General features: G+C 39.1%; 1 protein-coding gene across 1 annotated transcript in view; it reads right to left on the bottom strand.

The window, feature by feature from the left end:
• Positions 1 to 19,211, bottom strand: part of GAB1 (GRB2-associated binding protein 1) — a 43,357-nt gene extending 24,146 nt beyond the window's left edge. Inside the window, 3 exon segments of the mRNA XM_009894171.1 lie at positions 4 to 524; positions 7,677 to 7,890; positions 18,923 to 19,211. Coding sequence (XP_009892473.1) covers positions 4 to 524; positions 7,677 to 7,890; positions 18,923 to 18,980 — 793 coding nt within the window. The 5' untranslated portion in view covers positions 18,981 to 19,211.
• Positions 19,212 to 27,137: the final 7,926 nt, after the last annotated feature.

Below are 27,137 nucleotides of genomic sequence, written 5' to 3'. Positions count from 1 at the left end.
TACTATCAGTGTCTGAAGCAGTGCGACTAATGCTACATGTTTCCACGGGAGACCGATCTGCAGCGTGGTGAGGTTTTGGTGGCCGAGGTGGAGGAATATCTGGAATAGTCTCCAGTTTTGAAGTCTGAGACAACGTTCCCTCTGGAAAAGTTCGTGGAATCTGGTAAGTACCTCCAGGTGTGGGGGGAATGTCATAGCTAATGGAGATGTGTCTCATCTGTGCGTCTAATGAAGATGATGTTGACGGGGTACTGAAAACATGTTGCTCTCCTTCTGCATCAGTCCCAGATGGAGATGCTGCCTTCGGTAAAACATCCTGTGAGTAACTCCTAGGAAGGTTATAAAGGCTGCAGTCTGCCAGTGTCTGTCCAGTACGAGAAGGTGGAGAGTCATAGACACCTTGCTGCTGAAAAAAACCGTTCACAGCATGCTTGCTCGCTGATGGAGCAGGATTTTTGTGGGAGGGCACGTTATCATTGCAGTCTGTTTCAGAAGAGCTGGATTTTGCCGAGTCAGCATGAGATCTACATGTAAGATTGGAAGATTAAAATGTTGATGAACGTATAAAGAAAAACAAACATTACAAATAATAAACACAACATTTAAAATGTAAACAACTAAAAAGTCTATTAGTCTCTTCCAATTTTTTTTTTAATGAAATGCAGGAACTCAATTATTAAACAAACAGTAGTACTTAAAAAGGATCCTAATTACATACATACAAATCCATGCACGTGAAACAGATAACACAAGTGTGGAGCTTTAGCAGCAGCTAAACAACAAGTTGATGTTTCATAAAGCAAGTGATTTCCACAACGCCAACTTGGAGCAGACTTTGGGGGCTGAGAGATTATTTTTTTTTAACCCATGCTGCAAACTAGCAGCACATTAACGGCACTGTCAAAGGTAAAAATAACACAGTCAACCCTTGGGTTTACAGTACTTGGTAGTTTTAATAAGTATAAAAAAAAGTTAGAGGAAAAAATATGACTGCTTGTAACACTCTTAAGTGCATGCCTGAAGTTATCTACTGATCATACAAAACTGGTTCGAAATGCGTAAAGGAGAGAGAAATAACAGATAAGAACAGAAATAGGAAGATAGCACGCTCTTGGGGGGGGACGGGGACGCATAGGATATATGTGCAACAGAATGCTTTTGTCTTGAATGCAAGTTAAGGCAGCATTGTTAGATAAAACTGCACAGTAGTTTACCTTTGGGAAATTTCATCTTTTATGAGAATAGCACTCATTAATACTGGTACTAACCAGTACCAGTAAAGTTACATGGAAAGTAAACACATTGCAATCATTTTTTACTTTTTTTTTTGTAAACCTCCCCAGTTACCTTGCTCCAGGCAGAGAAACTCTGTTATCAGTCTGACTCCTTGCTTAAATGAAAGTCAAGATAGTGGCAAAATACTAACACAGGTGAAGTTAATGCAGTCCATAGGCTTTTTGATCAATCACACCATGGTATTTCCTATTTTCATTACCACAGTACCATACCATTGTGTTAATTTATAAATGTATATGTAAATATTTCAACACGTATATGCAATGAACAGCAGCTATACTAGTCTTACTAAGCTCTATCAAGCAACTGGACCATGCAGTTCACAAAATTTCTGAGGAATAAAATGCATAAAAATCAACAGCATGACTATCAAAAGAAGCATTTTCCCCCTTATTTTAAAAGGCTCTCTACCTCAAAGTGATCACAACCAGATTTTATTATTCAAATTTCAATTTGTCAGTAAGATAGCACAAAACTTTCTTTCTTAAGGGACAGCTGGATTTATCTCCCGCGGTTCTGGTAACCTGAGGAGAAAGGAATCCAGTTTAGCTATTCATTTAGGTTTCCTCTGCAGTCATTGGAGAAATGGAGACTGTGTGAAACACAATCCATTCTTCTTAGATACGCATCTAAACCCCATGAATCATCCCCAAAGTGCCTCTCTGCCAGCTATCAAGGGAACCAACGTGATTAGCTTAGACTGGACATCTGCAGTCAAGAAAAATGTCATTCACCTAACCAACTGGTTTTTGTTCTATTTAACAGCAGAGATACAATCTTCCATCAGCCTGAGCGGCTTATGAGAGTTCTTCTCCAGCTTTAATTATATTACCCTTTTCTGTTAGCTTGTTCTTAGATTTTTGGGTGTGGGTCTTTTTTTTTCATTAGAAGTAGTACACTAATTTGGCTCTGGTTACTATTTTAAACATATATTTAAGTTCTGTCTCACTGGTCAGAATTGTTTTCTAGGTGACTCTGAACATTAAGCATTTAGTTTAAAAGACCCCCAAAAAAGAAGAGAATGTTCTCATTAAGTATTTATCCTTGGCACAACCAAGGAAGTGAAACTTCCTATATTCCTTACGATGTTGACCATCAAAAACGTATCTCTTGTTTGCTACTGATCTAATTCCCTTGCCTCAGAGCTTCAAGAACTCGGTAATGAACTACTGGAAGTTCAATACACTTGCAAAAAATAGAGCACATCGGACTGAAGGCACTACATGTGGTTACAGAGTGCATAGTAAGTTGTGAACATACTGTGTGATTTGTGCCACTCTGAGCTTAGGCCCTGCTGCAGCCTTTGCTCTTTACTTTAAGGATTCTTTCAGGAGTTCCTCACTTTCCAGATGTGCTCTTCTAGTCCTCTGGTATTCATTCAGACCAAAGTCCCAGCAAAAGTCATGTGTGTTTTACACGCTATAAAAATAAAGTGGGCAGTCTAGAGAAGCTGAGTACTGACAATCAATTGTGGAACCAAAATCATTAGTTCCAGTTCACTAGGATATACTTTAAAATGAAAAAAAACTTCCTAAACTACAGAAATAAAATATAAACACTACATTTACCTTACAAAAACATGCAGAAGCATATAACCAAAGCTCAAAATGCAACAGCACATATATGATGCCAGTGCTTAAGGATTGCCCATCATATGTAAGCGACAAATGCTATCATTTTTAAATTAAGGAGTTTTTCTGGGTCTACGTGAATGCTGCTGCTTCTTTCTTGACCAGAAGCAGTTGTGAAAACAGAAGACTTTTGAAAAGCATGACACATGAGGCAGCCATGCCTGTCATTTGCTTAGCTGATGGCAACAACTTACATTTCTCATTATAACAGGGCATTTCTGATTCACTTCATGTTTTTAAAAGTAATCTTTTGGAACCAGCTTCTTAGTCTATTGAAACAGTTTTCAAAATACTAATGGGTTGTAACCAACCTAATTTTGCAAGACCAAAAGTTTGAAGACAGTCCAAAACCTGGCCCAAGAAAGCAGTTTATGCAAAAATTAAGACAGGGAATTCAGCCTCTGAAGCTTACCTAGGTTTGAAAAGTCAGTATTAACCACTGATGATGAGAACACCACCTACAATTTTGAAAATCTACAAGCATGGTTGAATTATGTTACATCAAGGAAATGTAGGTTACAACGAGTGCAGGGACAGACTTTACCCCCGCTTTCTTTTCTTTTCTAATAAAAAAAAAAAAAAATTTGAGATGCAGGATGCTTGATGACATCTGCACTTAAGGAAGTTACCTGAAAATTTTAATTTTTCTCACACACTTCAGAACAGCTCAAAAAAAAAAAAAGTTGGCTTAAACATTTTATTAACAATTGGTTAAGATAACTATTAATGTTTTTTTACACCTCAGTTTAAAACAGTGGCAAAGTTGGATATAACACAATGAAAACTCCATAAGCAAAGGATGACTGTGACATGAATTCGGTGTTATCACATGTGGGCATCGCATACCTGCAAATCACGCTAAGTGGCCAAACTATTCCTTACAGAGTGCTAGTACTGGACACCTCTTTCCACGTATCATGAAGACATAATTGCTGATCTACAACGACTGGACATTAAGATGCAGAGAAGAGGTGGGGTATTGAGGCAGGGGGAGCCCAATAAAAACCCGTCTCCACGTACTAAAAACTACTTGTTGACAGAGACCCAGGAAAAAAGTTTTAAAAGCGTTTTAGCCTGGGGGGTAATCATCCCATTTTTAAATATGCTGTATTTGGTCTGGCTTGACCATTCATCCTTTCAAGCTGATTCTTTTCTCATCTGCAGGAATCGATATGACCGATTAAACAGAATCCCATCAACTAAGTGGCAGCAAAACTGCTCTTGTGTGCCAGCCATCTGGGACAGAAACAGCAAGCAATAGTAAAAATGTGGCTAGATAAATAAGTAAATAAATAATAAACCAGCTCTATTTCCAGAAAATGGAAGCCAAAGTTACATAGTTTTTCTGTTAAAACTCACAGAACACCATGCAAGACGCATCTCAAACAAACAATACTTTCAGGCAAGTTAATGGCTCTGTGATTAATCTCTCACACGCGTTCCAAGAATGGCTACTGTTCACTCACTGCAGTGGAATCTTTTTACTTTCAAAATCTTCTAATAGCAGGTATTCCTGCCCTTCTTCCGAGAGAAAGGGTGACCCTTGGCTGGTTCATAAACATAGGAAAGATGAGGAAGACAGCGTTTAGTATTTCAATATACCTCTCGAATGAGCCAGAACAATAAGGGTTTGGGAAACAGTCTTTGGCTGCATTTTCTTATTTAGGATCCAAATGCAAACCTTAAAATATCACTAAATGCTACAGTTGAACAATGCTGTTTCTCAAGTCAACAGTGATCAGAGCATAAAACTATTTTAGACAAAACAGAGCATTATTACAGCTGCAAGTGCTGCGTCCAAGATATTCTCACAACAGTACATGATGCATCACATGACACCGTAATGAAGCATTTCAAAATTATTTGTTAGTTCTGAAACACCACAATTCTTAAAAATTTCAAAGAAGCAACTCGGATACTTCCTCTATGTTTCATGGTTATCCGCCTCATGCGGAAAAGAACCCTGAAGCCTTGAAATGAAATTCAGTGGTTCCCAGATTATCTGTAAAGTAACATGCAAAATTAGAACAAAAAATGTTCCCTTTGCATATCAGCAACTTTAAAGTCTAAAGGGAAATCGGCACAGAAATAAACCATTCAAGCAACAGTACCTGCCTATTTAATTACAGCTATTAAGCTTTGCACTTTACACTAAAAAAAAAAAAAGGTGGTATGAAATACACAGATAAATTGTTTCAAGTCTGGAAATTAATAGGAAAATGATGCAGCTATTTAATTTTTTCTTCACCTGTAAGGATGTGGATTGCGGTAATACGCAGAGTGCCCTCTAAATGGTCATCTTAGTAACATGCTACCCAGATACAGAAAGCTCTAATTCCATAGGAAAAGGTCTGTATCCTCTATACTCCAGCCCAAATCCAGCAGAATATCTACTGTACCAGATACAAAACATAAGCAGTCCTTTTAGGTGGAACTGAAACTCCAGCATAACTATTATTCTGAATTTTCATTATTATAGCCCTCTTAATAAGAGGGCATAGCTATTTAGTGAATTTAGTTAAACATAATACACTAAGACCATATAATTTCCCAGTAATCACAATGCTAATACTTCACTGTCTTCAAATATTCCTATAAAAACATCCATTTATTTAAACAATATCTACACTCCCAAAGACTTCGTTCAGTTCTTTCTCGGTTCCCTCTGCATTTTTATCTCCATTGGACCTTCTGCCTTCCCCAAGATCCAAATACCTTCTCCTTTGCCACCAGTGTCTCCATCAAGGAATTTTGCCAGTTATTCATGGTCTCTATACCTTGCCCTGTTTTGTGCGCCCTTTTATGGTCCCCTCAGACTTTATTCCATCTACTTAACCCACGCGTCACACAACTCTGGAATTCAGGTGAGAAAGTCAATTACACATCCCAACCTTGATCATTCCTAAAAATACACTTCATGTGGTGGTATCAGAGATCCACTGTGCCCACCCCTTGCAGAAGCGAACAGGCACTCAGACGCATTTCTGATGAGCCAGGGCGCTGAAAAGGAAAGTCAAGATTTGTCTGCCAAGCTGTTCTGAAAACGGTACCAAACTTTCTGATAACTTTTTGGCAGGAAAGGTGACATACCTCTTGGGCACCATCAGCTTCTAAACATCACTAAATAGCGAAACCTTTAACACCGAGAAAGCACACACTAGGTTTCCCCTTCTCTTGCAGGAGCCTTTGGGGCACACCGTGCTGCCTGTAACCTGCACATTCCATACTCTGGGGGAACTGTAGTCTCATTCCTCTGTTTTATAAGAAAGCTCGTAAAGGGTGGATACTTTTCTACCATGTAATCATCAGTAAACGGAGCAGGAAACTCCTCAGGCACAACAGAGCAAGATAAAAAAATGCCAAGGGAGCGGAGAGCACATGGCACAGGTAAAACTGGCAGAGCATCAAGGTGTTGATGAAGAAGGCACCACCACTAAAAGGTATGGCCCTAAGGGAGTATGTGAAATACTCATGAACACACTTTCAAAGGAAGCTTTCCTCAGCCTTCCATGTACTTGTCTGCAATCACAAAAAGAATATGACGTTTTGTTTATTTTTCTGGATATACCCCAGCAGATTTTATTTTGAATTACTGCAGAAGAGAAGCTTGCCAGAGAGATTCATAAGGTTCTCCTACAGAATCCTCAAGGTCAGAAGGGACCTCTGGAAATTATCTGGTCCAGCTCTTCCAATACCTCTAGGCAAAGAACTTCAAAGTCAGGTGAGGCTCCTCAGGAGCTTGTCCAGTTAAGTACATTTGTGGTTGGTTTGTTTTTTTAAAATCTCAGAGGACGGAGATTCCACTCAGTCCCTGGGCAATCTGCTCCAGGGATGGCCACCATGATCCATTCTGAAAAAACATAGCGATATTTCCCAGGTAGCTACCTTAAATATCATACCCTCCTATGCAGGAGGTGCTGTAAATTTATTTAAGTTAGAAGTAGCAGTTGGAGAAACAAATATACATTTAATTCAGGAGAAGTTCTCAATTTATTCCTTAAAATTTCCTATTGCATGCTTCTCTGGAGAACTACGTGGGTACTCTATTCAGTAAGAATTAAGGCTTATTTAAGGATTTTTTTTAAATGTCTGTTATTTGGAAAAAGTTAAAATTCAGGATACAGAAATCAAGTGGTTTAAGTCTCCTGCATTCTTAGGTATCATAAAATAATTATCTTTTACTCTTGCTTGACTCTGAACGATGTTAGTAATAGTCAACAAATACCATTCAAGGATCGCTATATTCAGTGATGTGGTAACCTGTCACGTGATAATAAATATCAGTATGTTTTACTGAATCCCTTCCATGAAAGCTTTATCTGGCAAAACTCAGGAACCAAATACCAGAAGAGAGAAAGGCTAAATTTCTCCAGCTTTTTCTAGTCCTAGACTGGACTAAACACACCAGACTGTGGCTAAGGAAAAGAGTACTTCTCTGGTCTGTGCCATGCATCACTCCAAACTACAATGAAATGCTTGGATCTCTGCATTTATCTGATACTTCGTATGGGCAATTGCTGTCCACACTTCTGAAGAATGCAACATGGGTCTAGCGTTGATCAAACAAATTACTATTGCTGCAAAAAGTTCAAGCACAGAAAGAAAAGAAGCAAAAGTTACAGGCAGCTTCCCCCTGCAGATTATATGCATCAAAATGTTCAATGACTCGGCAATAAAAAAGTGCTTTTAGCACAAACATTCCTGGCCTGTTACACAAATAAGTGCTATTAAGAAAAAAATGTCACTTACCTCATAGGTTCGGGTTTTTTACTTTGACAGTTTATTAGGAGTAGGTAGTCTTGAGGATCTTCTTGACCAGAGGAAGACTCCAGTGGAGGGATGTTAATAAGCTGGTAAGGAGGAGGTAGGGAAGATTCTGCTTGCATGGAAGGTGGTGAAGTGTTGATGGGCAAGGGTAAATCAGCAGATGGTTGTAAAGAACCGACTGGTGGCTTCACAGCATCTGCAAACATAGAAGCAAAGCATTATTTTTACAATGAAGAAACAGCCTTACGACGATACCAAAAAATTTTATTAACAGAGGATGAGAAAAGTCAGGTGGTTTAATTCAAAATTGTAAAAATCAGTGGACGTGAGAACATCTGGATATTAACATTTGTTTCAGAGTATTTATATATAAAATCTTTATAAATTTCTTTGTAGTCAATTGTAATCAATTTCTTAAGCATGCGTTGGAAACAGAGGTTATGCCTTATTTAATGACTTATTTAACCTGTTTTCTGGTCACAGAAAGAACAAAGATGCTGACAGCTGCAGTAAGACAGCTAAAAACATAAATCTGTTGTTTTAATCAAGAGCAGGCAAAGGCCCATAGGTTATTACTTGAGTACGGTAACCCGAGTCAGCACTTGCACGTATGCATCCCTTTTTGACCAAGGTAACTTCAATATTGAGATTAGTCACCAGTCAAGAACTGGCCTCTCACAATATCTGAAAAGCAGCAGGGAAAATGCTGGTTTTGCAATGGAAGATCCCCTTACAACTATAAAAATAATGCAGAGGTACAATAGGTACCATGTTCCACTAAGCCCCCTCATTACATATCCCAACTTTTTTATTTTAGTGCAATAAATGAAGTTGTCGTGGTTTGTTGTTTGGTTTGGGGTTTTTTATGGGGGGAAGAGGAGGCGGTGTGTTTTTTGGGGTTTTTTTGTTTTTTGTTTTTTTTTTAAATAACCTTGTCTTTATAATTCTTATCCACTTCCTCTTCATGTATATTCTAGACTAACTTCGTCCAAATACATGTATTCTGACTATTAAATTATCTGCGAGTCTGGAAAATATTGAGACCGTCAAACATTAAACAATCATTTAACTTTTTCATTGTTTTAATGATACATTGACTAAACCTAATGTAATTAAGTAAATTGTTCCTCAATTATCAAGGCTCCCTTGTACTTGCAACTCATTGTACGTTCCAGTTTGCATATCCCAAGAATGGACGCTGATTATTAGCATTGTTTAAATGAACGTATTATTATCCAATGCAGACTGCTCCTGTTAGGCTTACAGGCCAGCTACGCACTACAAAGTAACTTCATCCAGCTTCTGCTTCCCAGCGCTACCCTGGGAAGAACCAGACGAGCAGACCAGAACATAGCCCTCCTGCTTCCAGTTCTGTGTGCACCAGGTACAAGCGATTTAGACGTGGAAATAGGAACAGCAGTACTTGCTTTGAACTCCCATGGCAGTTGCACAGGCTCAGAAATTAAATCCCACCACACCCATGTGGGTGGAAGAAGTCTAGGTGTATGAAAATTCCTCAACTCAACCTACCTGAAAAGGTAGGATAACCTAAAAAAAAAAAAAGCTTTTATACAAGGTTGTGTGTGACCTACACATCAAACTATTAGCAGAACAAAGGCAAAATCAGACTGCACCCAGTGATCACACACAGACAAAAATAAGATGGTTTCTTTACTACATGCTAAAATACTAAAATATGAATAATTTTCTATTATTTAGGAATTTCAACAGCTTGAAGGACCCTATTTGAGGCAGCCGCTTATATTTCTTCATTTCCCTAAAGTTGGGGTTTCAATAGCAGGGAGAGAGAGGTGGATGAACGGACCTACCAGGCATGTATTTCTTGCTCCTGCAAAAGAGGTAGTGGGAGACAGGACAAGTAGCTCTCTGGCCTGCCCCCTCCAGATCTGAGGAATGCCAGTAAATTTATGCATGAGTAAGAGAGAGAAGAAAGGTTTCCTGCCAGATACACTATCATTCTTTGGCCACACTTACAGCCAAGATCCTCAAGGGCTTCAGTGTACCACGATCCCCACCCTTGTTCCTTGTCCCTGACTACACTCGACCTTCACGTCATTAGTTCTGCTTGGTGCCAAGTTCACACAAGGGGAAAAAAAGAAGTCAAACAGAAGAACGCCACTGCAGCTTCCAGGGAAGACGGGTGTGTCAATTAGACCACAGGTAGTTTGGAGAGCTCAACGGGTATGTAGTAAGATGCATGCCTACATGAGGGTGATGCATTTAAACAAACCACGCACTAGCATTCCCAGGAAGAGTAACAAGACTCAAGGGTAACTTTCTGGGGTGGGGGGGAATAAAAAAAAAAAAATCAAGAAGCTTGAAAGAGGACACATGTATCCACCACGTCTGGAGAAGGAAAGACTGACTTTCTTGGGGGAGTAAGAAAAAAATGGGTGCTCGAGAGAAAGAAAAAGAAGTTAAAGACTGGCTATAACTTGCAATGGGTGAAAGGAGGAAAGGTGGTGAAGACCATTAAGCTAAATATACCGGCTCAGATCTTTAGTCTCTGAAGCCCAGCGTGCCATCTCTGATGGTGGCCTGCTCCAGACAGCCTGGGCACAAGCAGCAGGGCAAGCCTGCCATACCACCCACAGCTTCTGGGGCTCTGCAGCTTCGGGGCACCCCAGCACAGAGGCTGCATCCACAGTCTATGCTGACCAGCCTCTGACAAACTTTTCTACGAATTTATCCTACCCCTTTTGAGTACATTTACATTTTTGACCTCTACCATCATCCTGTGCCAGTGAGCTCCACACCTTATTATGTGTGGCAAGAAAAACCACTTCCTTTTATTTTAAACCCACTGCTTGATAGTTCCACTCCATGTCCTTCAGCTCCCATGTTCAGGGAAACAGTGAACAATTGCATCCTATTCATAATCCCCATTCCCAAACTTTACGCAACTTTGTCACAGCTTTACTGACTTGGTGCTGCTTAATTTTTCTTGGTACAGAAGCCATTTCATTGCAGATCTGGTTCCCCTTCACCCTCACTTTCCAAGCTCTACTAATTGCTTCCCAAGAAGGGAAACTATTGCATAACATGTGCAAAAAAAGTCTGGGACACACTTTCTGATTTACAGAGACATAACAACAATTCATTCCGTTCCTATCCTCACCACTTGCCTTTTGAATGTTACTGAGTATTTAAGTTGTCACCGTCCAACTGTCCAGAAGGTTCATAATCTCTTCTCTGAGCAAGGATTTGGAGTCCATTAATCTTAATGGTTCGTTAGGGATACTTTCGCTGTAATGAGCTGCCTCATTTATTTTGACACAGATACCACTTGTCAAAATCCCTGCATCCTGCTACAGATCTGTTGTGGGGGGTTTTTTGTGTGGTTTGGTTGGGATATTATTTTATTTTTTTGCAGTGGATAGAGCACTACACTATTAAGAGACAAACTTTCTGATCTGAAATTCATCCTTATACGGGCATTTTGTATGTGTTAAATAGTGTAGGCTAACACCTGATTTGAAGTGCAAGTGAACTTAGTCTAAAGCACTTCACTGCTGGGCTACTTATTTGCTTTACGCATTCAAGTTATTTCAAATTTGACTACGAAGAAAACAGCAATGTTAACGACTTTCATCACTGAGCAGATGAATGCTGTTTGCCTATCTTGCACCCTCTCAAATATTCTCTTTAGCCATGTACTTCAGAAGCTGATATGAAGCAAAGAGTTTCTCCCAGCAGCCTATTATGATTTCAAAGAGTACAATCATCAACTTGCTCCACTTTGGACTAGCAGATTTTCAGGGAAGGGGTCATCTGCACACCAAAGAGTGCTGTAAGTCATTTGGTTTGTTCCCAGAGCTCAGACGCTCGGACTGCTTTGAAATAACTAGGAGCTGGAAAAACATCCAGAGTATTTAACATGCAAATGAGCGTAACAAGAATCCTATTTTGTTTTTATAATTCCTGCATTCAGCACGGCTAGAACAAGCAGCTTTCTCAAAACGGGGCAAGAGTTTTGTCTTTTCTCAGTTGCTTTGTTAAGAGCAGTTACAGGCATTATCTTCGCTAGAATTTATACTTTTTTTCCTCATAACCATTTTTGTATTTGTCTCAGTAATAAAACAGTCATAAAATTAATGAGGTAAAAAGAACATTCTCTGAATAAGAATAATAAAAGGCTCCCCTCTCTTCCTTCTTAACTATATAAAGCTTCTTTATTCCACGTGTTCTTTATCTGTGCTTTATGAACAATCTGGAAGATCTGAGTGTGGGAGTTTGCATTTAGGGCTGGTTTTGTGTTTTGTTTGTGTTTTTTTTTTAATAAGAACAAAAATTAAATTGTTTTCTACATTATGATATATAGTCTCTTAATATTCTAATTATGTAAATACTTGAAATGTTCTCATAGTGAACAAAACACAGAAGCCTCATTACTGCAAGCAGTTCTTTACATGTCAAAATTGCAATCAAAGTAAGAAAATGCATTCTTTGCAGATCATAGGTAGGAAGACTAAAATAGAAATGGGATTTTCCCATTATAACATTGAATCATCAACAGACGCAATCGCACAATTCTACTATTCTTCTGAGATGCTTCACTCAATCCACTTACTATGATGCAGATGTAATCATTAAAACAACCAATTGCCAACAAAATATTAGAGTAATAACCTTGAATAAAAATTTACAGATACAACAGTGGGAGCGATAATAAAAAACATAACTTCACTTTAATCCTTAAAAGGACTTTTCTTTTTTATCCCCCTTTTTTTTAATTAAGTCTGTTAAGTCATTATCTGCACTGCTTAATGTAATACACTGCTCTAGTGTTAGTTTCTACATGGTCTCAAGTGAAAGATCCCGGAATCAAAGGGCCACATGTGTGCATGTGCATGCAGAGCGCTAGCATGTGTACGCTGACAGGCACAGACAAACAAGCACTTGCTCTGTTCGCATACTTAACTCAATAGATGTGAGCCAGATCCAGCCCAGAAGATACATGGACGCGTTAGTTTGGGTTTGGTTTTCAGCACAAGCGATCAGCTTACAATCAATATGAAATCTATGCAGTGAGCCTCAATTCTGAACCTTTCTGCTACACCCAGAGAAAATCCTTTTAAAAACTTTAATAAAAGGTTCCTGTGCATTTCATAAGTTTGTTTTCTTAGTTTAGTGTAATCTCAAAGTCATCTCTCTTTTTCTGAGCATAAACACAGTACCATGTTTAAAGAACACTAAAGAAGAATTCAACAGTTGCTCATTGTATATTATGCTCAGGACAACCCTGCCTCCTGCATCTGAACTAAAACCATGACTGATCATTCCAAGTTCCTATCACACGCTGAAGTTTCCAGCTTTCAGCGCTCATATCTAAAATGTAGTACTCACTATCTGCAGTTCATATGTAATTCTAAGCTGCACTTTTGGTTACCCATTTAAAATTCAAAAGTACCAAAAGCATTTCCACTCCGAATTTCTTCCCCCTCTCCACCTGCAATTTTCTTTTGAAGACTACTCATTCAAAAGGGGAGGGGGAGGGGGGAAGAAACATCTGTAGCCTGTTCTCTCCATCTTCAGATGGTACACAGGCTGGGTGACGCAGGAAAAATAATCAAGGAGTCCTGTTATAGACTAACTTCCGTAGGTGCTTGTGAAGAGAAACAGTGCAGCCCACCACATTAAAACGTTTGGGTTTCTTTTCTTCACTAAAAAGGCCCAGAGCTCTCCCTCGGCAGAGCAGGCTGTGCTAGCCACGTGGCCAGCTCATCCAGTTGGGGCTGCAGCACGCTGCCCAGAACCGTAGGCACCTCTGCGCTTCAGAGAGGTTTTCAGGGCTCCCCGCGCTGCCTCGCAGCACCTCGTGACTTGAGAACTAGCAATCTGCAGAACAAGTTTTCCAACCCACCCTCTTGCAATCCCCTTCTCCTAGCAACCCATCAGGGGATGGTTAATGCCACAAAAGGTGTCCAGTGGGAACCAGGGAAAATTAAGTTAATGAATTTTTGTCACATGTGGCTGGCAGCTTAAGATAATAACACCAAACACTCAAGATTAAGATTCTGACCACACTCCTCATAGTAAATTATGTCTTTTTAATATATATATTTTTTCCTCACAGACTGGTAAGGGAAGACCTACTGTTGCAGATTTTATGCTCCATCATCATCTCGCTTAGCAACCCATCCTTTATCCACATCATCTGAAGCTGAAGACATCTTAGTCTACTCTGCTGTCCTCTCTTTCTCCTTTGGATAACAGGCAACAATTATCTCAGCTTTGCCTCCCTTTACTCAGCTCTTCAGCCGTGAGCTAAATCTCAGGTCCTCTTCTGGTCCCCCTTCTTCTAATTTTATTATTCCTCCACAGTTTTGCCATATGAAATCTTGCAACTCTGACAGCCCCCTTCACAGTCTGTCATCACCATCCTCTCAGCAATTCCACCCTCAAAAAAAAAAAATAAAATGTTTGTACAGCTCAGTGGCCACTATCCCCCACCTTTACCTTCTCAAAGCAAGCAAACAAAAAAGGCTCCACAAGAAGAGATGCTCTTGTGCCACTATTCCACTACTCCCTCTAAACCTACTGACTCACTTCTAAGACAACACAATCCATATCTGGAGGGTCTCTCTCCTAATGCTTAACTCGGTCCTTCCATGCACCCTTCTTCACTGCACCCCAGGTCACCAGTCACTCATCCTCCTGGCACGTCATCTTTGAGCTTTCTAGTTAATCATATCCAAGAGATACAAAAAATCTCAACTCATCATTAAGTACATCATCTCTGTGGTGCAACTTTGCTGCAAAGGCTTTTTTAAAAGGTATTACTCTCTCATTGCGCTTCTTTCTACACTTCTCCAGAGCCTCCCCTCCTGCATCTAAAAGCTCATGCTATTTCCCCTTACTTTTAAGCCCTTTCATGATCAAGGTCTCCAATATTCATTGTACGCTATTGAGATGGTGATTTTGGTTCGGCAAGCATGCCAGCCTCTACCATCCACCTGTTAAAGCTGTCAAAGGAGAACATTTTTTATTTCTTACAGGCAGACCCTTCATGCAGAAAGGCCACCCTAAACACCACTAATGTCCACTATTCATTTATCAAAGACACCCTGAAAACTTCTTCTCAAAAAAATCCCACAGTTCAACATCAGCCCAACAGCTGAAGCACTACGACCACTTATCTGTCACAGTGGGCAAACCACCATATTTGTGCTCACTTCTTCCCATGCCTCTGCTCCTGTGCTGATGTCTCTTACTGCGGACAGCAAGTTCTTAGTGGCAGAGCCTGTTTTCTGTTCCGTGCTTGTGTTACAGGCAGCACAGGGGTATCGTGATCTGACGCAGAAATCTCCAAACACAGCGTAGCAGCAGTGATGCCTGAACACGCAGCATTAGGGAGAACACAAGGAGTCAGGATGGGAAGGTGGAGTTACGTTCATCCTGCCAGTCATCGATATTGCACCCAAGCTGTGATCAACTCGCAACGCATGTATTATCAGAGCAGGATTAAAAAAAAAAAAAAAGTTATCTGAAAATAATTTTACTGTTCAAAATGCAGAAGGCATGAGAGGCATATACCACATAGCAGCTGCCTGAACAGAAATACTGCAAACTTTGAAAGCGTTGTGTGTGAAGCAAGCTGTAGCTCTTTCAAAGTACGGTCCCCTTATGACAGAAACTCTCCTTACCACACATAATTATTTGTGTAAATATAATTGTAGATTTCAACGTCTTGTTCTTCCCTTTTCTTTTTTTCTTCTGGTTTACTTTGTTATTTCTTCTGGTTTACTTTGTTATTGCTATCTTTATTCAAATGAATACATGCAAGTAACATGTTTGCATATAGTAAGATTATTTCCTCCTTCCCCTGCTCTGCCAAGCACGCAATTCACTAAATTACAGAAACATGGAGCTGGATCACGTATAAAACATTCATCACAGATGTCTACTGAATTCTAGGGAAGGGCTTTTACAGCCTGTGCTTAACTATCCTTAGGAGGTTTTTCCTTTATCATTAAATCGCTTACTAAAAAAGAAACAAATTACTTCTCTCTTCAGATAACAACTGATCAATGTCCTGCTTATTGCAGCTTTTTATACTTTGAAAGTCAGCTTTTCCCTTAGTATTTTCTTCTGGGGAAAAACAAATCCTTCAACTTTTCTCCTCATCAATCACTTTTAAAAATCCATTTCCTATATTTCTACCATTCTTTAAACATTCATCCTCATCCTTCTGGACACTGAGGCCACAGTATTTCTGCTGAGGTCTCCACAGCACCGGGCAGAGGAGAATAGTCATTTCCCACATCCATTTAGTCTCTCCATCCAAGAATGTCTCTCACTGGAGCGCACAAAACACTGGCAACACATTTTTGCTTGTAGTTCCATTTAAACCTCTAAATGATCTATTACATTATGACCTTACAGAGAAAATATGAATGTTAAAAGTGCAGTATGAAACTCGGTGGTAAGCCTATGTGCAGCTCCCCCCACCTTTGCACATGCATTTTAAAAAGAAAGATACTAGAGAAACAAACATTTTATAGCTTCCATTTGAAAACAAGAAACATTAGCTGACAAAAAATATAAAAAGCACCCAGAAATTTCTTTACAAAAGTAGAACAATTATTTAGCTTATTAAAAAAAAATATATATATCCTTCATGTTTCTGTCTTTTAAGTTTAAAAGACTTAAATAACTGTAAACCCTTCCTTAAAAGAAAACCCCTATAAAAAGCCACATGATGTAATTGTAATGTAATTGTTACAGATTACACTAAACTGTGATGCAATCAGAAGGCTGGAGACTCAATGGCTTGTAAGTTTGAGTAAGGAACATAAGTTTATCTACTCAGTCCAAATACAAATGTAACATTGCAGATCTCCAGAATGAACAGATTTCACATGCGTAAATCAATTTCTAGTTGGAAGGTCACAACAAAAGCATTAGAAAGTTAGAAGTTACTGTGAACCCTCATTTTTAAGAACAGGAATAAAAGAAAATAGAAATTTCGCATCACAGGAGTCTTCACCAAATATGAAAGGAGCAGCTCAGACCTAGTCTGAAGGGATCTTTATTTTTTTGGTCTCTCCAGAGTTATGATTAACTCTTTCTCCCTCATTCCTCTCAACACCAAAACAACAACTCCATAGTAATTTTCTAATAGCACTAATCACCACAATCTCATAATATTTTTTTCTTTGTAAATCCAAGGAGGCATTGGACTGGGCTTCCAAACAAAGAGCAGCAGGGACAACAGGCCAATGGTGCCCTCAGTCCTTGATCAAGCAAAGGATGCTAGTGACAGTCCTCTAATAACAAGACCCTTACCCAGTCTGGCAAGAGAAATTTTGTCCAGCTTCAAAGAAATCTATCTTCCACTTCCATAGGCTAAAGGGAAGGTTGGTTATGCCCCACGCAATCTCTCTTTGTTTAGTTCCATACTAAAATAATAGTGCTTTTATATTGTCTGCAGTGAACTTCACCTATTCTTTAACTTCTCAAAATAAACTGTAGGTTAACACAGATTTTATAAAGTATGTTTATGACTTGTTCTTCCATTAGTAGAAGGATTTATCTTGTAAAAATAAGAATTTGGCAATTAACAGACACTCATCAGCTGACTTTCCCATTTTCCTTTTTTAATTCTTCCTCAACACGTTGCAAGACATTACTAAACCCATAAAACCAACAGCACCGTCAACTCTCAGTTATGTACAGTAAAGGTGTTGAGATAATTCAGGCAAAAATGCCAGAGACGAAACACGCAATGAGAGCATAATGGGGATAAGTTACTGATACAATTGACTGAAACAAAAACCAGTTTTGGTCCAAACAGACAGCAAGGGCACAGTTAGTCCTCTTCGCGTTCATAGTGCGTTTCACCTTCAGTTCACCAGAAGACATAACATCAACAGAAAATTAAGGATTAGCAATATACCAGCTCTCAGCAAGGAAAGGCCTCATGGTTTCGAGGGGACCCTACCTCTCCATTCCACCCAATGGACACGTACTTCTTTGCGCTCTCACATACACCAGATCTGCCAGGTAAACACATTTCCTCCTTACTTCCCAGATTCCTAGTTTGTCCACACAACCAATGACTTCTAAGCTCCTCCTGCCCACAGTTGCACTGGTGCACCAGTGTATTATCCACCTGCCTACCTCTCTCCCGTACGTAAGGGACACCTGGCAGACTGAACACTCAACCATATGGCAATCGCTCTTAGAAACGTGCTGTGGGTGGTCTCGGTTACGTTTAGGATGTCATATAAACATGCTGGATCTGTCAAAACAAGTACCTTTCACTGAATTTGCTACCAGAGTGATAATTCATAGATGAAGTTTTCGTGACAAAGTTGTGGTTCAAAATTGCAATAAGGAGGAAGAAAAAGGCCTCTCTTTAAAAAGCAACAATATTTTCCAGTCACTTTTGAAGATTTGGCTGGAGTAGAAAAGATGCAAGCCCTTTTTTCCCCATCTCACTCAATCCACAATCCTACAAAAACCAGGGATCTAATTCCAGCCCCTTCAGTCAGGCATGCTTATTTCTAACCCTCTTACTGCTCTTGTTTAATCTTTTCTTGGGACTGTGCACAGAACTACAAGTCATGCACTCCACTAATCTCCACAAGGAATGCAGGAATAATAAGTAAATAAATAAGGATGGATTCAGGACAAGTAATGGCCAAAAGGTATTTGCAGGAATTAAACACACCATCCTGTTTCCTTCAAGCTGCTTTCACACAACGTCTATTTTGGTAGGATTAGAGCTGGATAGTGGAGATCTACAAGTTATTTTTCATTTGTTTCAGCCGGTGGGGGGTGGATTTTTTATTTTTTTTTTCAAGATGCAAAGCAGACGGAGAAATGGTAATATTAGAAACCTGACATTTTGCACTCATTCCTGCTTGCATAACCATACGTTTTTATACCAAATGGGATTCCTTTGATGATTATGATGATCTGTTTTGCATGATTTTACTTAAAGATTTTTCCTATATTCTCAAGACCTAACATCATGCAAAACAGAAGAGCATCATCCAAGTTCTATGGCACACTTAATTTGTTACAAATTTTTAATACCTCCCTCTGTCCTGCTTACTTTTTGTCAGAGTAACAAGCAAGTTTCATAGCCAAGGCATACAAGTTTTAAAACATATGCCAGCTACTAAAGATAGTAATCTGATCTTTGAAACATTCTTCATATGTAGGCATCACACTTTCTCAGAAAAACCAATAGAACTTACCCTCATCTGTAGGGTTGAACCCACAGATATCACAGATACATCGAACCCACTTATTCATCTCCTCCTCGCTGTCTGCTACCAAATAGAAAACTCTGTCTATAGTGTTGATATCAAAAATATAACTGTTTTCAAACTCTTTTTTGTTGAACGTTAATCCAGCATCCACTTGTTGACACAAATTTAAGTCAATAATACGGATAGGCTTCTTGGCATGGTCATTTTTGTAGTATTCCAATACATCTGGATCTCCTGTTAAACGGCCGCTGCGTAGCACAAACCATCTCCTCTTCCATGCCTGAAAATTGGAGAGGGAAAAAAAGGGAGAAAAATTAGAAGAAAGAAATCATACTTTAAGACTGTTACCTTTTGTGTATGGTTTTAACCTGGGTTGAACCCAGTAATAGTAAGTTCAATTATAACTAAGAGATTACACACCAGTTACCTATCTTTAACACAATCTATTTACGTATTGGTATAGCAGTGGACTAGAGGATTAGTGAATTTGTATTTTAAAGTTCATTGCTTCTGTATTTGAGCTTGCTTTTGAGGAAGGGGACATACAATTAAATAACTGCTTACAACATGAGAAAGGTTGAATCCAGTAAAGAAAAAAGTGGGGAGGGGACCAGGAGAGGGAAAAAGGGACACACAAAAAACTTCTGAAGTAAGCTGATGTAGGCATGGGGAAGACAAAACAAAATATATCTTTAAGTGCTCCATAGCGTCTTGTTTCCAATGTCTGCTGATTCAGGCTGATGCATTTTAACTCTGAATTTTTCACTGATAATAGCAGTAACCTGCATTTAAAGACCAGACAATGCTCACATCACCTCAATGTTAGGGGACTCTGCACTCAGAACCTTGTAATATTTCTACAATAGTACTTCTTACACAAAAAGAGCTACATTTTTATTTTGGAAATCGTTAGAGAGACAGGGATGGAGAGAATGACCAAATGTTACAGTTTTACCACTAAAAACAGCCTCTGTGGAAAGTACTTCCACAGAAGAAATATATTTCACAATCTGATGCCGTGTTTGTTATACCAGCCTTCCTGCCATTGCAGAGAGAAAGAAGCTGGTCCAGGAGAAAAGCACAACTAAAATGCTTCATCTTCCAACTAATCCTCAACTGCCTTTCAATCCAGTGGGTCTCCATCACCTGCCATAATCCTCACTCAAACCAAGAAACCAAGGTTTGCATACAACTGTCCTGGTGCTACCAACAGCATCTTTATTGCCTCACTTAGCTGCATTTTGGTTCCTCAGCTCTACCAGCAACACAGCATCCCATGCTCTAAGCTTCCTCATATGCACAAATGCCAGGATAATGGGCACAGTAGAAGAAACTAAATGTACTGCCATTGCCCATTAGAAGAGCTGCACTGCATTCACAGTTAGAAATCTGAAAGCAGAGCCTGGACAGAGTGGGGAGCCATCACCGCTTTGTCCACTTGTTTTTATGCTTTTCAGCAAAGTTGGAGACCAAGGCAAATCAACGCAGTAGCCAAGCCAAGGTGTGTTAAGCCACAGACTCACACCATGCCCTAAGGCACCCCATTTAAAACTTCTTTAGGATATTCAAACAAGGTCACCAGCAAGTCCTTCAAAAGTACAAAAAACCCACAGAAAACATAAAAGTGATAAAACAAGTGAGTGAGTTCTCCTTTTGGCCAGCCCTGGCTGCACACTAACCAAGGGAAGGAATGAAATCAGCAAGGATGGTCCCAGAAGAGGTCAAGACGTATGATGTCCTTTAAACGTTGTGACGTAGCTTCGAAAATAAGAGCTCCTTACTATGTATTAGGAAAAGATTCAGACCCATTTTCTTGAAGCACAAGAGAGTTTCCGTTTCATTTTTATGTAGTTGTTACCTTCAAAGAACCTAGTGGAGGGAGGCCGTAAAGGACAAAGAGCAAGAACTGCACTGCCATCTTCCAGCTCCGAACTAGTGCCGTCAGCTTCGCACTAGAGACTCACAAAACCCTCATTGTCAAGCAGGCATGCCTTTTTTGGGTATCAAGCTTAGGAAGCTATTATGAAAAGATAATACAGAAAGCAGGAGAAAGGGAAAAATGCCAGACAGACAGCTTAATTAAGGCTTGTGATCCATTCTTCAACTACCAAGCCTCTAAAAGTTATTTAAGATAACCTTTAAACTTTATAAAACAAGTATATTTATTGTAGTTGTGAATACTGCATCTCCCTCCAAATGCTGAACCGTGTGAATCGTCAAGGTCTCAAGCAACTGTTTCCACGGTAGCAGTAAGTTTAACTGGGTGAAAAGTAAAACACAGAAGTAGAAGATGCAACAGATGAAACCCTTTCCATTTAGATTTCAAATGCGAGCATCTTTTAGTAGCGCAGCTGATAAGCACTCTTTAACAGCAACCCAAAAAACACTGGCAAAGTTTGTTTTGTTTCCTGTTTCCATATCAAGTGACAACCGAGATGCTGGGATAACAGGAAACTGCAGTATCGGAGGCTCTCTCTCCAGACAAGGTCGGTCACAGATAACTGTTACAAACCAAACTGCACAACTCTGTTGCTTTATCTTTAACCTCAGCCTGCAGTCATTCAGATGAAATTTTCAAAGTTTAGGTCAGGAGGAAACAGATCAGAGATAGGAGAGGAACAAGAGCAATTGAGAAGCACGATGCATTCTGTCTCACGATTTGTGTAATTAAAAAAATAAATAAATCAATTCTGTATCAACCAAGCGTGCCTCTTCTAGGAGTTTATTTCTAGCACTGTGTTAAGAGTGAAAGATTCTCAGCAATCCTGACAATCTCTGTTGAGCATTAATAAGTAAATAGGACTTAGGACACTTAAATTGAAAACTCAGAAAATCAACCGGCTAAGCTGAATTTGCTTTCAGCCCTTCAGGCTACAAAATAGCAGCTATAAAGTACTTAAAACATTGAATTTAGCCTACCAGCACCTGCTACTATTTTTGAAGACTTTTCACATAGTGCATATGTGAATGTTTATTTCAGTCATATAATGAGTCACACTCACTGAAACTGGCACAGATTATATTAAAAAACAAAAGCAATTCCATAAACTACACACTAATAAGGCAGATACAAAGGTTCTCTGGATTACAGTACAAAGCACAATTTAGCAGCAGAATAAAGCTTAAAGCTAGACAAGCGAACTGACATCAGCACCCTTGCTAATCATAGTACAAAAGCGCCTCTATATTTTGTCAAAGTGCAAAATGAGCCCACATAAATCACTCTTTGTTATTTGAAAATATCTGGGATTCTTAAAGCTCGATCTATTTTTAACATTTCAGTATTTGTCATTGTAATGAAAGCTGTATACTGCCTCACTGAAGTACAGAATACTCTGCTATATGTGTAAGGAAGAGAGCGTCTTCAGTAATGGCCTTCCAAAAAGAAATCTCTAAAAGAGAGCATATACATGTGCAAATACGTAGTTATGCAAATTTAATTTTTTTTTTAGCTCTTTGGGCATTTTTGTTTGGAAATTTTGCATTTTCTTTTACAGAGTACATTACAGTCTATTTCTCATAATCACCAAAAAAAGGTGCACCTATTTTAAGTCACAGGAAAATTACAGGTAATAATTATCTGTCACATTACTGATGTTATCATCCATACATTATCAAACACTGGTTTTCTGTGCTAAAAGTCAACTGCATTACGTTTGAGAAGTCAAAAGAATAGCCAGTATGGGATTTAAATATTTTCTCCCAACACCAATATAATTTAATTCTGGAAAGATATTTGAGCAAATAGAGAAAAGGTGGGTTTTTTTAATGAAAGATTTTTTTCATACATATAAAATGTGTGTCATTAATATAAATAGGGTTTTAAAAATATATGTTGTAAATATACTAACACCTAGTTATAAAGCACCGCATGCAGATCAAATACCTAACTCAGAAGTAAAATCGTTTCTTTTAAAAGCGTAGTATGGCAAATGTCATGAGAATCAAGATCACCAAAAGCCTGTGTGGGCTTTGTAAATTATTACAAAACAAGGTTTAACGAGGTTTGCTGCTTTTGTTTCAGACTAAGAAAGGCCTTGTGTGCCTTTCAGCTTGTTTTCTCCTTTGAGCTGCAAAGCATATCAGCTGGTCTAACATAGGACACCACCATTCTTGCCAAACATTGTCCTGTTTGTATCATGAGACCATCGTATCATGAGACCATCATAACTATAGAAACAAGCTTGTTTGCTTGTTTTTGAGATAGACCAAAATGTGACAAGCTGCTCACCCACAGAGCATCAAATGATCAAAGGAATAGTGGAAGTCTGTATTTTTCACACAGCATTCTGAGTAGGTTACAAAGCAACACCAAGAAATTCCTACGATTAGCTCTTCCACTCACATATATGCAAACTGCCGATTTAAAAGAGAGTGAATCAGCTAAGAAATTGGCAGAAAGCATCATTTAACAGTGTTGGGGTTTTTCCTTTTTCTTTTTTTTTTTTTTTGAAAGACTGTAGCTAAACCTGTATGCAGTACACAGGATTTACAATATAATCTCCTTAAAAGAGGTGTATCTGTTGAAGAAGTTGTAGCTATACCTCCCTTAACCTTTACATTTCTGGATTATTTTTTTTTTTCCAATCATATGTATTCAAAATGTACCTCGTTCAGCCACTGACTGTAGTTCAAAGATGTAGGAAATAGGGGATGTATGTGTAAATAGAGAGGGAAAGGAAGGAGGAAGGGGCAGGAAAGAGCAGATAATGTATACTTACATTTTTTAAAGGATTTAACCTTCCATTTGGATCCCCTCAAGCTGTTGCTCAAGAGGCCAAAATAATTACATTTTTAAAATAACTTTTAAATAAAAGCTTAGGAATGCTAAATCAAAGACAACTTTTTTCTGGCCCATTTTTTACAGCATTTGCTCTCATGTGGTTAAGAAACTCTGCTTACTGATAAACTGGTCAACTGTCCTTCTTTGGTTTGCTAAGTATTATTACCCATAATCCTCATGTCATTTAAAGCTGATTTTCCTCTTTTAGCACATTTACCACCTTTTTTCTCTTGGGTAGCATCCAGTCAAAAAAAAACCCTGCAAAATTGTTGAGCGCTGCCTAAGCCAAAGAGGGTATCACTTACATCCCGCTCCGGTAATGCCACTAATAAATCTGTCCCCCATGTATGACCAGTAGACCCAGGAATAAAATTACAAACCTCAGACCTTCCTTCTCATCTCTCAAGTGTGCAGACATTTGTGCTTAGGTTTTCAACTCTGTACTCCACAGAGAGTACTTTAAAAGGGCAGTATTTGGCATCCTCCTTTCCCAGAGAAGTCCACTAAGACTTGGAAGAAGTGACTTACCCAGGGGCACAGGGAAGGATCCAAAAGAACACTTGATGTTTTACAAACACGTGACAAAACGTTTCCTTGCTCCAAAAGAACTTACAAAGTAAGTAGAAGACACGCAGAGCATGAACCGGAGAAAAGTAGGGGGGAAAAAAGACAGCCTAAGGTCACTTCAGAACGCTCTCCTGGACATTTGTCTAAGTCCTGAACCTACTGTTGAGGTCTTTTTACCTGTCTGCTGGGATCAAGATTTAATCTTCTTTATGCCTTTTGCTCCCATCTATTTCATCTTTCCCTCCCCCTTTACTTTTTTTCCAGTGCAAAGGTTAAACAACAGTGAAATTGCTACATGGCTTTGACAAACATCACGAAAAAGGATGAAAAACAGGAGAAATTGAGTATTTCTTCTCCTTTTTGCCTCCACATTTCTAGTGTCCAGGCGTTCTCTTCATTGCAGGAGCCAAACACATCTCTGGCACAGCTTCACTAACTCGTGCATTAGACCTGTGCTCTGCATCCCATTAGAAGCTCAAATGAAATAAAAATAAGTGTTCCTTCACACTATGCTTCTTTTTAAATCCTGTTTGTGGTAGGCATGGACCAGTAACAACTGTCACTGATGAGCTTCATCCCACAAGGCACGTATTTGGGAGGACTGCCGGGAAGTAGCTAAGAGAGGTCACGTTAGGTAATAGTACTTCAAGTACAGAACTTTACTTTTTCCACTTGCTACTCTTCAGGCTTGCAGAACTAATTCCAACCTGGTGAAATTTCAGAATTTCAGCTGATTTTTTCCCTGAGAAATTAACACTTGTATATTTCTACATGGAAATAAAATAAGGGATGTTTTTCAGAAAGCATTTTCTGGAAATCTTTTTAAACCTTTTATTTTTTTTAAAGGCCATATCATGAGAACCAGAACTGAAGAACATGTAATTACTAGTTACTCCTGAAAATCACTGTCATAAAACCTACTGGCAGCTGCCACCCTCTTCCCTAAAAATGATGCCCTTTTTTTTTTTTTAACGTAAGACAAAACAACTGAACTGAGCAGAAAAAGGCATATTTAGTGTCTTAACTCTAACAGAAGAAACTGCATTTCCAAGATTTGACAACGGTCCAAATATTCTACTTTTAGTGGCATTAAATACCAAGAAGCGTAAACAGAGTGTTGCAAAATAAACAAATGTGATACAAGGAAAACACTGGATACATTATGACTTTCTTTAAATACTTAAGACTTGTTTTCCAGGAAGCACCATCTTTTCTCACTGAGCAAAATAAGGAAAAAACAGTCTCAGTGGAAGTTTCCACTCTCCTGGCCATCATCCTGATCATCTGTTCCGAATACACAAGGCCAAAATTTCCTGTTTTCAAACTATTGTCACCATTTTCTAGTCTTGTGCTGTCGATTCTAACTTTAGCTTGTTAAATAAACAAAAGAAAACACTGAAAATACAGCAGAACAATACTTCCACACAGATTTACTGTGAGCACCATTTCCTAACTGACGTTTCAGCATGTGAGCTAGTCTCCCAGCGTTACACCACTAATTAAAGCAATAAAAAAAAGGGCGCAAAATACAATTCAGACAATGTAGCACTAACTGCTGCTTCATTTTGTGAATCAAAAACTAACTTTATACTTTCACAGTCCTTTCCATTTTGCTTGGGGGTTCTCGGCCTTTTTTCTTTTTTTTTTTCTCTTTTTTTTTTTTTTTAAAAAAAAAAAAGCCTTATGCCTATTCCCAGCATAACTGTGCAGCCAGGTATGTATCATCTAACTCACATTAGACTGATTCTTATTATGACTTGTAGCATCAGTCACGTCAATAAATACACACTTTTCTGCAGTATGTCAGATTTTTTTAATGGCAAACACAAAATGTCTCTCTGCCACACTCCTGCACAACAAAGAATTATCATCATCTCTTCACCAAAGGAGAACCGATTCAGAAAGCTGTATAGAGCAATAAAGCTGGAGATGTGCAGCAGAGCCAGGACTTGAGCCCTCATTTCACTGTCTCCAAGCTAGGACCAGTGACCAGATCATCCCTCCATCTTCCGACATCATCTTATCCGCTTCTTGCACCTATAAATATTCTGTCGTTTCTGATCACTCGCAAACTCACCTTATCACTTCTAGTTGTTCTACTTCACACCACCCACCCTGCGTGGTGAAGACATGGCTCTGTAACAGTCTTGCCAGCAACATGTTCCCTACCACAGATATTAGCTTTGCCATCTCCTCTCACTGCTCTGTCAGCAATGAAAACATAACACTTGTCATGGCATGACGCTTGTCATGGCATAAGGAGACATATCTGTTGCAGGTCCCTTACCCACACATCTACCTGGTCTTTGGTTTGCTCTGTTTCTCAGAGCATTTCCAAAATTTGATCTTTTCCTCTCTGATCATAAGCGTGTTCTGATCATCTCCCCTGCCGGTCTTTCCCATATCCCTCCTATTTAAAATAATACTGCCAAGACAATCTCCCTTCTCTCATTCTGATCGCATCATCTTCTATTTTAAAGTTCTCCATTTATTCCCTCGCTTTACTGCAGTTTTGAGCTTCTCTTTCTATTTTTATGCTGCTGCTTCTTAGGAAAGTCAACACGCTTACTCGACTCACTGCCTCTGGCAAGTCACCCCCTATTGCCTTGCTTTACCAACAATACCAGATTCAGTTCATTTTTCTTTCTCCTGCATCTATCATCCTTCTTCAGCTTCTGACAGCTCCCTGAATCAATAAGCAAGGGCACGACACCTCCTGCCTTCAGATTCCTCCTAAAGATCAACCTCTGTGATAGTATGTGCGATCACCCAACCAGATTACAATTTGGCTTCACATCAGATGGATTTATTTAAAAAGTAATGGTTTTGTGTATTCACCAGACAAAGGTT

Source organism: Charadrius vociferus, unplaced genomic scaffold (assembly GCF_000708025.1).
Source record: "Charadrius vociferus isolate BGI_N301 unplaced genomic scaffold, ASM70802v2 scaffold21, whole genome shotgun sequence".
NCBI lineage: Eukaryota > Metazoa > Chordata > Aves > Charadriiformes > Charadriidae > Charadrius > Charadrius vociferus.
Note: the sequence above shows the minus strand (reverse complement) of the source record. Positions and strands in the feature narration are given on the sequence as shown.